The following is a 17,569-nucleotide window of genomic DNA, read 5'->3' as shown; positions in this document are numbered from 1 at the left end:
TGGCTGCCTCCACACAGTGCAGAGACAAGGTGCACAGTGCAGAACAAGGCATGGAAAGTCAGTAAAGGAAAAAGATCAGCTACTGGGAGACCACAGGCAATACTCATAACTAGTCCTTTACCCTCTGGCTGGCTTTTTTTGTGCACAGTTTCTTTTTTAATTTACTAGGGTGAAAACCCCTTTAAGCTGCTGTCTAGCATACACTAACGCCCTTTAAGCTGTTTTATTACATACTGCGCCATCAGGAATCTAGGCTAAAATGTTGCTACCTTTAAACCTGCATGGTATTCAGCTTTCATGCTGTTTTCTTTCATAATTTTGATCTTTATTTTTACTTTTTTTTTTTTTTTAGCACCCTCTGAAATGTTGTCTGTAAGTGGAATGCACTGTAAATAATGAATGAACCTCTCTGCTCACATATTTCTGTAATATTTAACAACGGCATTCATTATGCATTAAGTAGAATTGCTCTGTGAGAGATTTATAGGAAATGGTTTTCCATTTGCATTTTAAGTAATAGGAGGTTAAAAGCAGAGATAATTTCATCTAAACACAGGACACTTATCTCCAGTGTCTGGTACTTACACCGATCACTTATAATGAGAATGGTTGGCACCACTCGTGTAGTAATTGTGACTCCAGAGGAATGATAATTCTCTTTCATGAGCAAACCAGTTCTCTTTGGAGTAATGGTGACCATAGACCTACAAATGTCTCCCCAAGATTAATGGGAGGGGAGACCTCTGCCATTTCTTGGTTGCTCCACTTATACTTAAAGCCTAATGCTTGGTTCGAATGCCAACAAATTTTCTTTCAAAAATCAGAAATTTTGTGCATTTTGTGAACTGATGATGCCACCATTGATTTCGACATTCGACCAACCTCATGTTGCTACAGAATTTTCGTGGCCTGGAATCTTCTTTTCTTACCAGGAATTTTCTTTTCTTGCGTTCTTGCGTTTTCGATTATATTTCTTGCACGATTCTCCCATCATTGATTAGAAATGAGTTTGTTTTTCAAAAAACTTCAAACATGCCCGATGACTCAAGGCTGCACAAAAATCGGCCATTGCTGCAGCCCACTAATGATGCGAAAATCAAACGAAAATTCTCAGATGATTTTCGAAAGAAATTTATTTTGGAATTCGACCCGTGTATGGCCGGCTTAAGTTTAATCAAAATGATTTTTAAAAAATCAGCACAAGGGACACTACTTACAGTCCTTTGTATTGCTGTCTACAGTTTTAGTAGAAATCTTCAATAGTCTCACCCACCCCACCATATTCTTCCAGTGCTGCAGAGTTATTAGCGCTAAGGGTCCTGTCATATAGACTTGTCAAGAGTGCCGACTATGCCCACCCTTTTCACCCCAACTCCTCCATTCACACCAGCTGTACTGGATTAAAAAACAATTTTATGAATTTAGGAGGTGGACCTTTCATTCATCTACCTGTCCTCCATTCGTAAAAAAAGAGAAAACACCAGCGCTCAAAGGGTTAAAAAAGCAGTCCACAGTTGATGGATATTGTCTGATCCATTTCCACCAGTTATGTTTTCTCCAGCTGCACGGGGTATAGACCCTCATCCATTGATTTTTTTTTTTTTTTTCCCATATTTTGACTGTTCCCACTATTTTAGCGCTGGTATTTTGTGTGCTTTTATAGTATGTCCTCCATTCATAGATCATTTTTCATTCATAAAAGCTGTAGTGCTGCTTCTACAAATGGAGGAGGTGAGCAGAAAGCGAGGACATCGTCGGCACTCTTGATGAGTGTATATGACAGGTCCCTTGGCTCTATTAACCACTTGACCTCCGGAAGATTTCCCCCCCTTCATGACCAGGCCATTTTTTGCTATATGGCACTGTGTTACTTTAACTGACAATTGCGCGTGCGATGCTGTACCCAGATAATATTTATGTCCTTTTTTTTCCCCCACAAATAGAGCTTTCTTTTGGTGGTATTTGATCACCTCTGCGGTTTTTATTTTTTTGCGCTATGAACAAAAAAGACAGACAATTTTGAAAACAAAAGCACAATATTTTTTACTTTATCCAATAAAAAAATTGAAAAAATCTAATTTCTTCGTCAATTTAGATCAACATGTTTTCTGCTACATATTTTTGGTATAAAAAATCCCAATAAGCGTATATTGATTTGCGCAAAAGTTGTAGTGTTTACAAACTATGAGATATATTTACTTTTACTATTTTTTTTTTTTTTTTTACTAGTAATGGTGGCGATCAGTGACTTATAGTGGGACTGCGATATTGCGGCGGGCATTCTGACACTATTGACAGTTTTTTGGATACATATTAGTATAGGGCTGATTTTACACCAATGCTCTGCGGTTTACTCACACCGCGGGTGCAGTGTACCTGCAGCTTTCCTGTGGGTTTGCTACACTTAGCCATAGCCCAGTGATCTTTGACTACTCCCATATTGTTCAGTTAGATCTCCACCTCTTGAAGGCTGTTTATCCCTGCTGTAGACTCTTCTGTGAGACACAGTAAGCCCCAGCTGTCAAAATGACAGAGCAGCAGCAGTGAAACAGAAGTACAGTATTCACCCAAGGTGCTTTTGATAAAGTTTGTTAAAGCCCAAGTTGTGAAAAAAAATAAAAAATAAATAAATGCATCTTTTGTGCTGGAGTCTGCAGCTTTAGTGGAAACCCTCAGTCCTCTTATCCCCTTCACCCCTACACCCGTAATCTATATTATAGGGAAAAACCCATATAAGAGAGATGTATGCACTGCACACCCCGAAGCAATATAATAGCAAAAAAGGACAGTTTCCCCAATGGGGCTTTAGACAGCAATATCTTTATAGTCAAGAATTATCTAGAATATATACCCAATATATGCATTTATTAAAACAATAGGCAAATATCATATTGTAATTCAATTAAAATCATAACATGGGGCTATGGGGCCCTCTGAATCAATCAACGATTTCTTACAGTTCTGGCCATGGGATTATTCCCTCCACTCTTTAGCGGTAAATATATCGCCATTTTAGTCCCATAATGAGATTCATGTTGATATGTTCTTAAATTCTGAAGTTGTTTAATGTGTTTTATAGAACCAATTATCCCCCTGAGGATGACCGTCCATATGTCAAAACGCATCGGGGATTTTATACCTTCTACAGTCCGGATATGTAACAATGTATACACTTTCGTGTAAATCTGCTAATTCTTTATTGTGGAATATGTTATTGTACTATTTGGCCAGTCCTCCTATATGTTATGATTTTAATTGAATTACAATATGATATTTGCCTATTGTTTTAATAAATGTATATATTGGTTATATATTCTAGATAATTCTTGACCATAATGATATTGCTGTCTAAAGCCCCATTGGGGAAACTGTCCTTTTTTGCTACACCCGTAATCTTCCAGTGCCACAAGGGGTTAAAAGAGCCAACAAAAATTTGTTGGTGAAAAATTTGAGAACCTGCTAGCCAACATTTGTTGGCGGAAAGTCCGACAACAAATGTTTGATGGAGCACACACATGGTCGGACTTTCCGCCAACAAGCTCACATCCAACATTTGTTGGCGGAAAATCCGATCGCATGTACGCGACATTACAGAAAAGTTTCTGTGTCTGCAAGTTTCTTTGAGAAATGCAGTGTCTTGTTACATCATATTTTTTTTCTCATAAATTCTCTTTATTATAAATAAATAAAGCAACATATAAGCAACAAAAAATAGCAACATAAAAAGGCAACATAACAGCTAGCTGCCCAAAGAATAAACCCAAAAGTAGCTCCACTTTGTTTCTTAACCAGGTGCCTCTACTGCCGCAGAAGTAAGACAGGAGTTCCAAAACAGTAGTAGATGCCTGAAGCCCATGAATACTATCATACAAACAGGTTGTTGCATTTACCATGCTCCTACACTGGCAGAAGATCAGGAAAAAGGAAAAACTTTAAAGATGCCATGAGGGGATCCGCGTCAGAATAAGTCCTCTCCGTAGAATGGAAAATACAGGAGGGGTCTACGTTTACCAGGGAATCGTACCAAAGATCAGAAATCCGATCCTCGGCCATTCTAGGCAGCCTAATATATATGTAGTGCAGAATTAACAAGAGATTTCTATTTGTGCAAAGAAAGGGGAGCAGCCGATTTCAAGGACAATGGCTTTCCTAGCATTATACAGTGATATGCTGAGAAGTACCCTCTTCTCCTTTTTGGGAGCTAGTGGTTCAACCAAGCCCAAGAAGCAGACCCCCACATCCTGCGGCACCGGAATAGTGGTCACTGAAGTAATGAATTGTAAAACATGTGACCAATACGTAGCAATCACTGAACAGGAGCACAAAATGTGAATAAAGTCTACTTGTGGATCTGTGTAGTGCCAACAGCCCAAGGCGCTAGCTGGAGAGAATTTTTATATCTGATTGGGCATAAATTAAAGATTGTGAACATTTTTTAATTGGATCAATCTGTCCCTCACAGAAATGAAATATTGGAAGGGATAATCTCAAACATCATTCCAATTGTCATTGTCCAAGGATGGAACATCCAGCACCCATTTTTCTCTACATCTACCTAAACTTGAGGGCAAGGAGGGAAGTATGGTTTGGTACAACGTGGAATAGACTTTGGTAAGAAGTTCAGTGCAGTGTAAGGATTCCAAATCAGTTTCTTGAAGAGAGAGAACTGCCGAGCCCAAATGTGAAATGTAGACATGATGTAATTGCAAATACCGGAAAAAATACCAATAAGGCAGAGAGAACTTGCAGAACGGAAAATGAGCAAAGGCGCCTGTTGACAACTATACCCCCCAATTTTTCATGCCCCTTGTTGCCCATATGACTGGCTCCAAGACCCTGAAGAACTGTGGAAGAACTGGACTGTTCAACGAAGGGAAATGAGGGTACCATACCTGCAAGGCCAAAGGATGTAACACCCCAACCTTATTCCATGCCCTGATTGTAGTTTTCATAGTACAAGTGAGAGGATAAGGAGACTTACAACCCCTATAAAGGAGGGATTGCAATGCCTCGTAGGAGCCCAACACTGCAGCCTCCACCACCACGAAGCAGTACCCTTGTTCAATGTGAGCTATGTATGAGCATGTACCAACTGCCCGGCCAGAAAGTATTAAAAAAAAGTTAGGTAGGGCTAAGCCTCCCATGGGCATGTTACATCAAATCTACTGTGTTTAAGTTAGATGCAGATGAAAGGGGTGATCTGCATAATATTTAATTTGAAACAACTTTGCAAAAAAAAAAAAAAAAAAATCATACATTTTTAACACCGAGGGGTGTGGTTTTTTTTGTTTTGTTTTTATTACATATCAATTCACCCCGTGACAATGCATGTACATTTGTTTTATGCAAATGGGGCAAAACATGTTATTAGGCTATTTCCTGTGCTAGTCAAATGTTTTTTTTTTTCTATTCAAAACAGAAAATACTGCATTTGGTTACTAGATGGGGCTAAGTATCACTTTCCAATGATACTTAGTGCCATCTAGTGGCCAAATGCAGTATTTCCCTCTGAGCTTTTAGTCGGATAAAACATGTTTTTATAATACATTCATCAATAAACATTAGTTTCCTAATGTTTCCTCCTTCCTTCCCTCAGCTATTTTTCAGCTTTGTTTTTCCTTAATTCCTGTTTTTTTCCCATTAAAGTGATTGTAAACTACTTTTTTTAAAAGAACAAACAGGTTTATACTTACCAGCTTTGTACAATGGCTTTGCACAGAGCAACCCCAAAATTCCTCTTCTCAGGTCCCCTGCTAGTGCTCCTGGCACCTCTTCTCAGTGTGCCACCATAGGAATCCGCTTTTGGCACTTCTTGTTCAGCCCTCAAGGTAGGAATAAATGAATATAGAATGTGGAAGGATTATAGAACATTTATAGTAGGTATTTTTATGCATTTGTAATATTGATGAATTATTGTACAAATGATAATGTATGAGTTCTTTTAAAAAATTCAATAAAGAGAAATTGAAGACATTCCAGGCATGCCGGGAATGCTACCTGTCAAAAAAAAAAAAAGCAAATGTACATATTTAATTGTGCCATTAACCCCTTCCTGCTGGATGCCTCCTGGCCGTTTAAGGGTTCTAAACACCCGGCGGTGGAGGTGGAAATTCGGGTCATGTGACCGATGTGATTGGCTGTCACATCGGTCACATGGTCAGAAAGCTCCCAATCGCTATTATGCATCGGGAGCTTTCTGCCAGTCCCGCATCCGTCCCAGTGAATCCTGTTCCTGTGTACAAGGTGGCGGTGCCGCCGTATTCTCATGAGAATACAGTGGCGCTCATGTGACCAGGCATGTCCGCCTCTCTCCTCGCTGACGTCAGCTCCCCCCCCTCAGCCCCACCCGCTGCGGCCTCGAGGGAAGAGCGAGAGATGCGAGAAGCAGCCGTGATATAAGGTAGCGGCTGTAGTGTATACAACAATACTCAGTCAGTATTAATACATACATTGTGATTTGTGATGGGAGGTTTTAGTGCCCCATCATTGGTGTTCTGGGGGGTGGGTGGAATAGTGCCCCGTCATTGGTTTTCCTGGGGGGGGATAATGTCCCATTGGTGTTGCTGGGAGGGGGGTGGGGAATAGTGCCTCATTGATGTTCCCGGGAGGGGGAGAGGGGGGAATAGTGCCCCATCATTGGTGTTCCCGGGAGGAATAGTGCCCCATCATTGGTGTTCCCGGGAGGAATAGTGCCCCATCATTGGTGTTCCCGGGAGGAATAGTGCCCCATCATTGGTGTTCCCGGGAGGAATAGTGTTGCCCCATCATTGGTGTTCCCGGGAGGAATAGTGCTGCCCCATCATTGGTGTTCCTGGGAGGAATAGTGCCCCATCATTGGTGTTCCCGGGAGGAATAGTGCTGCCCCATCATTGGTGTTCCTGGGAGGAATAGTGCCCCATCATTGGTGTTCCTGGGAGGAATAGTGCTGTCCCATCATTGGTGTTCCCGGGAGGAATAGTGCTGCCCCATCATTGGTGTTCCTGGGAGGAATAGTGCTGTCCCATCATTGGTGTTCCCGGGAGGAATAGTGCCCCATCATTGGTGTTCCTGGGAGGAATAGTGTTGCCCCATCATTGGTGTTCCTGGGAGGAATAGTGCTGCCCCATCATTGGTGTTCCTGAGAGGAATAGTGCCCCATCATTGGTGTTTCCGGGAGGAATAGTGCTGCCCCATAATTTTCATTATTGCTTTACTTATTTACAAAACTTTATAACAAAAACAAAGAAAACCTTTTTTTTAAAACTTTTTTTGGTCTTTTTTTTTTTATTCGTTTAGCTAAAAAAATAAAAACTGCAGAGGTGATCAAATACCACCAAAAGAAAGCTCTATTTTTGGGAACAAAATGATAAAAATTTAGTTTGGGTACAGTGTAGCATGACCTCGCTACAATGACCGCGACAATTTTGTAATTGTCATTTAAAAAGTGACAGCACTGAAAGCTGAAAATTGGCCTGGGCAGGAAGGTGCGAAAGTGCCCGGTATTGAAGTGGTTAAATAAACAAAAAGAATTGCATATTACATTTTTTTAAATGATTTTATCCGATTAATCGAAACAATAATCGCCCAACTAATCGATTATGAAAATAATCGTTAGTTGCAGCCCTAGTGCTGTGCGTCCTCAAACATCTATTGCTATCATCCACTCAAATGCTGCTAGTCTCCAGATATGAATGACATTTCAAATTTAAACTTCTATTATTATCCCCAATTATAAACAATATTTTAGGATTTGACACCAATATTGCATACTGTATATATTTACAGTGGATATAAAAAGTCTAAACACCTGTTTTAAAATGTCAGGTTTCTGTGATGTAAAAAAAAGAGACAAAGATAAATCATTTCAGAACTTTTTCCACCTTTAGGCTACTTTCACACTGAGGCACTTTACAGGCGTTATATCGCTAAAAATAGCGCCTGTAAAGCGCCTCTCCTGTCACTCGCTCTGTTGATCCCCGTGGAGTCAGCTGATGACAGGTCTGTCTCTACTCACTGGACCTGTCAGAGCCCCGCTGTTCTCTATGGGAAGGTCGGATGAAAACGGACAGCATGTCTCCGCCTGCTCATACAAGTCAATTGGTGGCCCGCTCAGATCCGCCTGGATAAGGACAGGCAGATTTTTGCCGGCCAATCGTATAAAAGGGGCCTAAGGGTGTGCACACTTATGCAACCATATTGTTTTAGGTTTTTTTATTTTTACTTCCCTCCACCTAAAAGATTTTAGTTTGTTGTTCAACTGAGTTGAAGATTGAGGCTGGATTCAGAACGGTGCGGTCAGAAATCGCATGTGATTCACACCGCACTGCTGTGCAAATCACATGCGATGCAAACTCAAATTTGCATCGCATTCAGACCAAACTTGTGCAGGACCTTTTTTTTGTCGATATGTGAACCAATCTGGGGGTGTCATTAACTTTGTATTGACACTCCCAGCGGTTCGCATAAGGCAGTGTGATGCAGGAACCCGCAGTGGTCTCGCAGGGTTTCCACATCGCACCAATAAAAACCGAGTCTAATGCCCCGTACACACGGTCGGATTTTCCGACGGAAAATGTGTGATAGGACCTTGTTGTCGGAAATTCCGACCGTGTGTGGGCTCCATCACACATTTTCCATCAGAATTTCTAACACACAAAGTTTGAGAGCAGGATATAAAACTTTCTGACAACAAAATCCGTTGTCGGAAATTCTGATCGTGTGTACACAAATCCGACGCACAAAGTGCCACGCATGCTCAGAATAAATAAAGAGATGAAAGCTATTGGCTACTGCCCCGTTTATAGTCCTGACGTACGTGTTTTACGTCACCACGTTTAGAACGATCGGATTTTCCAACAACTTTGTGTGACCGTGTGTATGCAAGACAAGTTTGAGCCAACATCCGTCGGAAAAAATCCATGGATTTTGTTGTCGGAATGTCCAAACAAAGTCTGACCGTGTGTACAGGGCATAAAAGTGGAAAAAGTTCTGAAATTATTCATCTTTGTCTCATTTTTTTTTTTTACATCACAGAAACCTGACATTTTACCAGGGGTGTGTAGACTTTTTATATCCACTGTATACCACATTATTAATGACATTGTGTTCTATATTTGGTTGTAGCATTTATATGTCTGGCAATTTTGAAATGATCCCTTCAGCACTCCTATATGCAATTTTTGCCGTTTTCGGCTGGGTATCATGGTATTTACAGAAATAAAAAAAATCAAATGATGAGAAATTGGTTTCACACCTGCTTACTAATGGGCTATAAATAGAAAGAACATGAATGCGTGTTTTTAGGTCTTGAAATAAGATTTGCTGGCGGCAGCAGGTTTCGGTGTGGGCGCTGGGAATTGGACGTTTGGTCTGCAGGGAAACACATGGGAGATATGTGTAGAACTCATTACTGGCACATTTATATGTGGCTTCCTTGCCAGCAATATTCTAGCACTATTCTGTTTATTTTGGGTTATGATGCAAGATTCCTGTAATGTACTTTGATAAAATCTATGCGAACTTTGAGCATTTGGCTGGCTTAAAGGAATTTGCCAGTTTGACAACACTCCTGGTTGAAGATCACTGGCTGCTTATGGTTGGGGGGGGGGGGGTCGTTTTGTGATTACAGAAGCAGGGAAATAGGGCTCATTGACAGTTTTTTTTTTTTTTTTTTTTTATTACGTTGTAGGGCATTAAGGTAAGTTTTTAGGTTTTTTATTTTTTGTTGCATGTTTTATTTTATTTTTTTTGCATTTTGTTACAACATCAGCGATAAAATGGCACCATTAAAAACAAGCTTATTTGCCTTGAGCAGTGCAGCTTGAGGCAGGTGGTGTAAATGAGCCTTTATGGGATAGAGTGCATCATCTAAATTTTACAAAGCAAGTGTGATGCAGGGGGATTTGCCCTATTTGTCAAGCTTTCCATTTAACCACTTGCCTACAGGGCACTTTTACCCCCTTCCTGCCCAGGCCAATTTTCAGCTTTCAGCGCTGTCATACTCTGAATGACAATTGCGCGGTCATGCTACACTGTACCCAAATGAAATTTTTATCATTTTTTTCACACAAATAGAGCTTTCTTGGTGGTTTTTAACCACTAGCCCACCTGCTCACGCACTAGCCCACCTGCTCACGCAGATATACTGCACCAGGTCGGCTCTCCTGTAAAATCGATGTACCTGTACAGTGGCTCGCGTAGTGGCGGGCGCGCTCTCGCTCCTGCTGCACACTGCGGGAACGTGACCGTGGGTCGGGCCGACTCGATGTCCGCCGGCGACCCGCGATCACCATCATATTACAGAGGCAGAACGGGGAACTGCCTTTGTAAACAAGGCGATTCCCTGTTCTTATAGGGGACATGTCAGATATTCTGTTCCCAGTGATCGGGAACTGTGGTCTCTGTCATGTCCCTGGTAGCCCATCCCCCCTACAGTTAGAACACGCTGAGGGAACACAGTTAATCCCTTGATCGCCCCCTAGTAATAACCCCTTCCCTGCCAGTGTTATTTTTACATTGATCAGTACAATAATGTCACTGGTGCTCAAAAAGTGTAATTTGGGGTCAGATTTGTCTGCGCAAAGTCGCAGTCCCGCTAAAAATCGCAGATCGTCGCCATTACTAGTAAAAACGATAAAAACAATAAAAGTCCCTAACTCTATCCCATAGTTTGTAGACGTGATAACTTTAGCGCAAACCAATCAATATACGCCTATTGCGATTATTTATTAATTTTTTTTTAACCAAAAATATGTAGAAGAGTATATATTGGCCTAAACTGATGAATAAATTTGGGTTTTTTTTTTATATATTTTGGGGGATATTTATTATAGCAAAAAGTTGAAAAAAAAATGTTTTTTCCTTTCAAAATTGTCGCTCTTTGTTTATAGTGCAAAAAATAAAAACCGTAGAGGTGATCAAATACCACCAAAAGAAATCTCTGTTTGTGGGAAAAAAAGGATGTCAATTTTGTTTGGGTACAATGTCGCACGACCGCACAATTGTCAGTAAAAGCGATGCAGTGCCGTTTCACAAAAAATGGCCTGGTCATTAAGGTGCCAAATCCTGAAGTGTTTAGTCACTGCTGTTTTTTTTTTTTTTTTTTTTTTTTTTTGCTGTCAGTAAATTTTGTAAATAAATAATTTTTCTCCTTCACTGTTAGGCAGCACTTTTGGGCACTGATGAGGCTGCACTGATTAGGTGTCACTGATAAGGAGGCACTAATATGTCACACTGATAGGCGGCACTGGTGGGCAATGATAGGTGGCACGGATGGGCAGCACTGATGAGCAGGCACTGAAAGGCAGCACTGACTGGCATCACTAATGGGCACTGATTTGTGGCACTGATGGGCACTGCTGGGGCTGTACTGTAATCAGGGCACTGATTGCTTGTACAGGTCTCCCCTACGATGAGATGCCGCTGATCGGTTCTCCTCACTACACACTCTGTCAGTGTGAGCCGAGGCGAGCCGATAAACGGCGCTTCCTTGTTTACATGTGACTGGCTGTGATTGGACACAGCCGATCACATGGGTAAAGAGCTGCGTCATCGGCTTTTTACCGAGATCGGGGTCATGCCATGTCTTAGAGTGGTGCTCCTGGGCGCCGTCATATGATGTCGTCCCAGAACGAGAGCGCATCCTGCCCACCGTCATTTTACTATACGGCGGACGGGAAATGGTTACGTTATTTTTGTATGAAATTGGCAATTTTAAAAACCATGTCTAAAGGGTTCAAAGAGGTAATCCAAGTGACGTGTTAACTGTAGGCTGAGTACAACTTCTTATACAGTATATACCCCTAGTGTGTTGTGTTTGCATAAAAAACACAGAACACGATTATATTAAAAATGTGTTTTGTAGCTAACTGCCACTTCTTCAGACATGTTGTAAAAAAAAAAACTCTATAGGAAAAAAGGGTAAATAACATAAAATGGGGATAGTTAGATCAACTTCTCAAGAACAGGAATGGCCATAGACGGATTGCAATTTGGTTGGTCCCTGAACTGGCCAAATATCAATCCTTCTACGGCCAGCTTTAACTATTTTCAGCCTGCTCTGGTCCAGTCATGTGATACAGCTTCCTTGTGTCAGCCAGCAGCTACAGGGGAGAGGAGGGAGTCGCGTCAATGGCTGGGGCATTGGAACAAATGAGTGATGTCACCACTCCTAAAATTCCCAGCCATTGTTGAGCACTCTTTCCTTTCCCCTGCTGCTGGCTGACACAGGGGATCATGTGACCAGAGTGGGCTGAAAATAAGAATGTACATCTTTTTTGCACAGGTTAGTCAGCATGGGTGTTGGGATGAGGGAGGGAAAATTTTAAGACTTTGTTTAGGCTGGAATTCGACTTTAAAGCTGAACTTCAGCTTTTGATACACTTTACATAAAACTATGTCCCTCACTAACACGTGATGCCGCTGGATGTGCTGTATAAACTTTATGTAGCTGAGGCTGCATACACCACACTGTGTTCCTGGTTTGGGACGAGACTTACTGTCTTATACCCAGAACACAGTGGAGTCTATCACAGCGGCGCTCAGCCATACAGAGAAAGTGATGTATTCTAGCAATGAATACCAAGCTTCCTCTGACTGGCTGAGTCAGAGAGGCAGACTGATGATATCACAACTTCTCATTCTCTGACTCAGCCATTCAGAGGAAGCTTTGTACTCATTGATAGAATAGACCGCTTTCTCTGAATGGCTGTGATACTCTACTGTGTTCCGGTGTTCTGCCGAGAAAGTTCCCCTCGGCGGATAAGAACCGCCCTCTACTGCGCAGGCGCAGCGCTTGCGCAGTAGGAGCCGACGGAAATAGCCGAAGCCGAAAAGAATACAAATCAGCTGTACACGGCGCCTGTAAGAGGGCCCCTCACGGGCTCGCTTCGCTCGCCATGCTTCGGGCACGGCCTCGCTTCGCTCTGCACTTTTTTATTCCCCCTCTAGGTCCACTTGGATGGTGGGGCTTGAACCTGGACCTAGGGCGCAGGCGCCATGTACAGCTGATTGAAGTTTCTCAGCTTCGGCTATTTTCGGCGGCTCCTAGTCTTTCGTACTGCGTAAGCGCTGCGCCTGCGCAGTACACGGGGGTCCTTATCCACCGGGGGAACTTTCTCGGCAAGAAACCGGGTATGAGCTAGGAAGTCTCGGCTGGAACCCAAAACACAATGTGGTATGCTGTATGTTGCCTCAGCTACATATAATACAGTTTATACTGCACAACCAGCGGCCTCACATGTTAGTAAGGAACATAGTTAGTTTGGACCAAGATGTAAAGTATATCAAAAGATGGAGTTCTGCTTTAAGGCTTGTTAAAGTGACGCTGTTGCTAATAAAAGTACTAATTATTTCTAATAAAAGCACCTTGCAATAGAAGACTCTCATACTTCTCCAGTAAGAGGCGAGTCCAAACTTAGTCCTGTTGAAAAGGTGGCGGTGAAAAACTCTGCTATAATAAGTGTTTTGTTTTTTTTGGCTGTCCCACTACCCATTGAAGAGATTTTGTAATACCTTCTGTCCCTCTGGCAGCTTGTCATCGGGACAGGAAACAACAGGTAATTTTAAAAGGAACACAGGTGGCAATAAAAACAGAAATACAGAAAGAAGTACCAGACCAAAAGCGGATGAAGGAGTCCTAAAACCCAGATGAAGGGAGAGTGGTGGTACCCCCGAAACGCATTGGCTGCTTTATACAACTTTTTTACCAACAATTAAAGTTATCTTGAACTCTTTCATCCAGTTTTGTTCTGGTGTTCCTTTCGGTATTTCTATGGCTTGAGCTACTGTTAGGTGACCATCAAGGAAAGCTTTGATGTGTGGGAGCTGCCTTGCCAGAGCTATTTAAATTGTTTAAAGTTTTCCTTCATCTGTCTATGCATGCGAATTTCCCAGCACCTCTTTGAGTATGTCGTTCTAAAGGCAATGAAAACCTGATAAAGCTTTGTTATAACCCTTTCTTTCTCCCTTAAAAATTATTTTAAGACATTGATAATCATGCTCTAAATCTACCATGATGTCTCATCACAGCTTTCTGTGTTCTCTTCCAGGATATGGTCATGCTGCTCCCGGTACTGATGCTGGAAAGGTCTTCTGTATGTTCTATGCAGTCCTTGGGATTCCACTAACCCTGGTCATGTTCCAAAGTCTGGGTGAACGCATGAACACGTTTGTCAGGTTCTTATTAAAGAAGCTGAAAAAATGTTTTCACATGAGGAAGACTGAGGTGTCTATGGAAAATATGGTCATGGTGGGCTTGCTGTCTTGCATTGGTACCCTTGGCATTGGAGCAGCTGCCTTCTCCTATTTTGAAGGATGGACATTTTTCCACTCTTACTATTATTGTTTTATTACTCTTACAACCATTGGGTTTGGAGACTTTGTTGCCCTCCAGAAGAATGAGGCTTTGCAGAAGAAACCACCCTATGTAGCATTTAGCTTCATGTATATTCTTGTGGGACTGACCGTTATAGGCGCTTTCCTTAACTTGGTAGTCCTCCGCTTTCTGACCATGAACTCTGAAGATGAAAGACGGGATGCAGAAGAAAGGGCTTCATTACGGAGAGTACAGAACACCATCGGTCTTCAGTCAAAAATGGATGCCAGAAGTCGGAGTTCCATTTTTCTTCCTATAGGAGATACAACAAGCCAGATAAACCTCATACCTCTCATGCAGGATGACCATGACCGGGGCAGACGAAGATCTTCAAATGCAACCTCTAGAGCAGGTTCATTTTGCGCATGTATGTGTTACAGATCCCCATTCTGTAACAGTCCATCCATATCTCATCATGAAGCATTGAGCTGCCACACAAACCCGGTTTACTACAACTCAATCTCTTACAAAATTGATGAAATTTCACTAAGCACTCGAGATAACACTGGATTCTCCTCACCCAACAGCATTTTTTCACCCGACACACAGCATTACACAGATCATTTCAGAGTGAGGAGAAAATCTATTTGAATTTGATGTAAACCCAAGAACAAAAATGTAATATGTTACAGCTTACCAGCCCTTAGATGTGGTAGCTGCATTTTACAGTATGCAAGTATCGAAAATTCCTGTTGATCTTATGATATATTACATGCGGTTCATACTAGCTCACTAAGAGATTAGTTTTCTGTATTCTGCAAAAAACCTGGTTGATCCTCTGCTGTTCTCTATCCCCCCCCCCCCCTTCTGTCCAAGTCCCCAATGCAGCTAGGGATTTTGCAGAGCTTTGTTGGCAGCTCTGCACATGCTCAGTTTTCAGTAAGTTTCTATGCTGAGTATTTCCTCGCTATCACATCTGAGCAGCCCATGTGACTATAGAGTCACACATGTAGGCGTATATACAGTGCTAAATGACAGCTCACTCCCCCCTCCTCTTCCATGCCCACTAACCAGCTAAACACAATGGGGGGGCCGGATATTACATGTAGATTGATGGAGGCTTCACCTCCCTCTTATTCTAAGACATAGGCTGGGGGGGGGGGGGCTGTGAAACAGCCTGTGACTGGCAGAAATCCATCCACACCATGTTATTGCCAAAAAATAATAAAGATTTGATTTCAAAGATATATTTGTATGACCATATAAAACAGTTTATTGATATTATTTATTTTTACTCTGTATTCCAAAGTTTGTTTGTTTTTTTTTTTTATTTTGAATGTGACCAGCAGCAGAGGACTAGAAGATCCTCCTGCTTATATTTCCCTGCAGACAGGCTGGGAAAGAGCTAGGTCATGTGAAAGGTGTGTATTGATTAGGAAAAAAGGTACTTGGATGTTTTTGTTTTTTTTTATTAAATAATTACAGTGCCATCATCCACATACAGAAATGGAAGGGACAACGTAAATTAAACAGTGTGTGTTTAGTATCACTTTAAAGACATAAAGCCTAAAAAAAATAGTTTAATACAGCCACCACATATAAAGACTGGAAAGCTACTTCATTTTACTTTTTTGTTTTGGGCTTTAAAATGCTGTAAGGCACAAGAGACTATATTGAACTAATTAGGAGTTCATGTTGCCTGTCCTGTAGGTCTCAATATTCTACTACTGTACTGGACGGAAAAGCCTCAATGGAACATGGAAGTTCTCAGTGACTTACCTACACAAGGACCAGCGTGCTCTGTTTGCCCTTTGCATGTTGCCTTGTAAAAAAAAATGGGTGTACCTTCATTTTTATCTTCCTATGTAAATAATTGAAATTGATCAAATTTATTTATAAGAAATTTGTGCTTCAAAGAAAAAGTGACCATGGTTATTGTAGTAAGTTGGAAAACATAAAAGATATATAAATACAGTAAAACCTTGGATTGCGCGTAACTTGGTCTGTGAGTGTTTTACAAGACTAGCAAAATTTCTTTTATAAAATTTGATAAAGTGCGATGTCTTGCAATACGAGTAGCAACTAAGTAGAAGCCTGGTGCGATTTAAAGTAGTGCGATTTAAAGCCCGACTTCACCCACTACTTCAGCACTACTTCTGTGAGATTTGTAACGATTTGATATGACTTCAGTGCTACTTCAGTGAGAGGGGCTGTCCATGTCACAGGGGGGAACAGTGATGGTATGAACAAAAGTTTAACTAGCAAAGGGTTAATATTAAACTTATTTTAGGCTCAAGTAAGAGAGGTGCCTCTAAGTGTAGCATTATGGTTACATTTAATGAAGGTACAACATTTAGCAGCTCACCTGGTTGATGATGACAACAGGCACATCTAAGTATGCAGGCATCTGGGTTAAAGCTGTCCACATAGACCTTCCTCTGCACTGCCGGCTCTCACTGCTGTCAGTCTGCAATCGTTACCGGGAAGACTACCCGGCTGTAGAGTGATCTGAAAGCGAGGCTTGAAGTGCTTGCGGAGCGCAGTGTGGAAGGGATGATGTTGATGGCAGTGCCGAGGACAGCTTTACACCGGATGCCCCCATAATTGGATGTGCCTGTTTTAATCATCAACTATGTGATTTGCTAAATGTTGTACCGTTATTAAAGGAGAAGTCCAGCCAAAGCTCGTTTGGCTGGGCTTCTCCAATGGGTCACAGGAGTACAAAACGAATTGCGATGAAGTCCGCTCTCTGCTGACGTCATGGATTTCAGTCCAGGTGCCGCATCATCGCAACAATAAAGTCTGGATCCGCCAGGTGCCTGGACTGACACCCAGCGAGCCCCTCCACAACTCAGCGCTCCAATAAACGCAGAGGGAGAAGAGCAGAGAGCTTTGACTGACAGTCTGCAGCTCTCTGCTCACGGAGCTCAAAACCGAGGGATCGGCGATGTTCGGGGACAGATGCAGCATCAGACCCATGCTGCATCCACCTAGGTAAGTATGAATGGGGGAAAAACTTTTTTTTTCCACACTTCTCTTTTAAATGTAATCATATTGCTACACTTATGCCCCATACACACGATCAGAAGTTCCACCAGCAAAAGTCGGATGTGAGCTTTTGGTCTGAAATTCCGACCATGTGTATGCTCCATCGGACTTTTGCTGGCAGAATTCCAGCCAGCAAAATACTGAGAGCAGGTTCTCTATTGTTCGGTCGGAAAAAGTTCCTATCCGAAAATTCTGTTCGTCTGTATGCAATTCGGACGCGTAAAAAAT

General features: G+C 41.9%; 1 protein-coding gene across 1 annotated transcript in view; it reads left to right on the top strand.

The window, feature by feature from the left end:
• LOC141114397 (potassium channel subfamily K member 9-like) overlaps positions 1-15,596 on the top strand; it is an 85,838-nt gene extending 70,242 nt beyond the window's left edge. Inside the window, exon 3 of the mRNA XM_073608046.1 lies at positions 14,028-15,596. Coding sequence (XP_073464147.1) covers positions 14,028-14,944 — 917 coding nt within the window. The 3' untranslated portion in view covers positions 14,945-15,596. The remainder of the gene's footprint in view (positions 1-14,027) is intronic.
• Positions 15,597-17,569: the final 1,973 nt, after the last annotated feature.

The sequence above is a fragment of the Aquarana catesbeiana genome, linkage group LG12 (assembly GCF_042186555.1).
Source record: "Aquarana catesbeiana isolate 2022-GZ linkage group LG12, ASM4218655v1, whole genome shotgun sequence".
Classification (NCBI taxonomy): domain Eukaryota; kingdom Metazoa; phylum Chordata; class Amphibia; order Anura; family Ranidae; genus Aquarana; species Aquarana catesbeiana.
The sequence above is the reverse complement of the archived record's forward strand: the minus strand, read 5'-3'. Positions and strand labels throughout refer to the sequence as shown.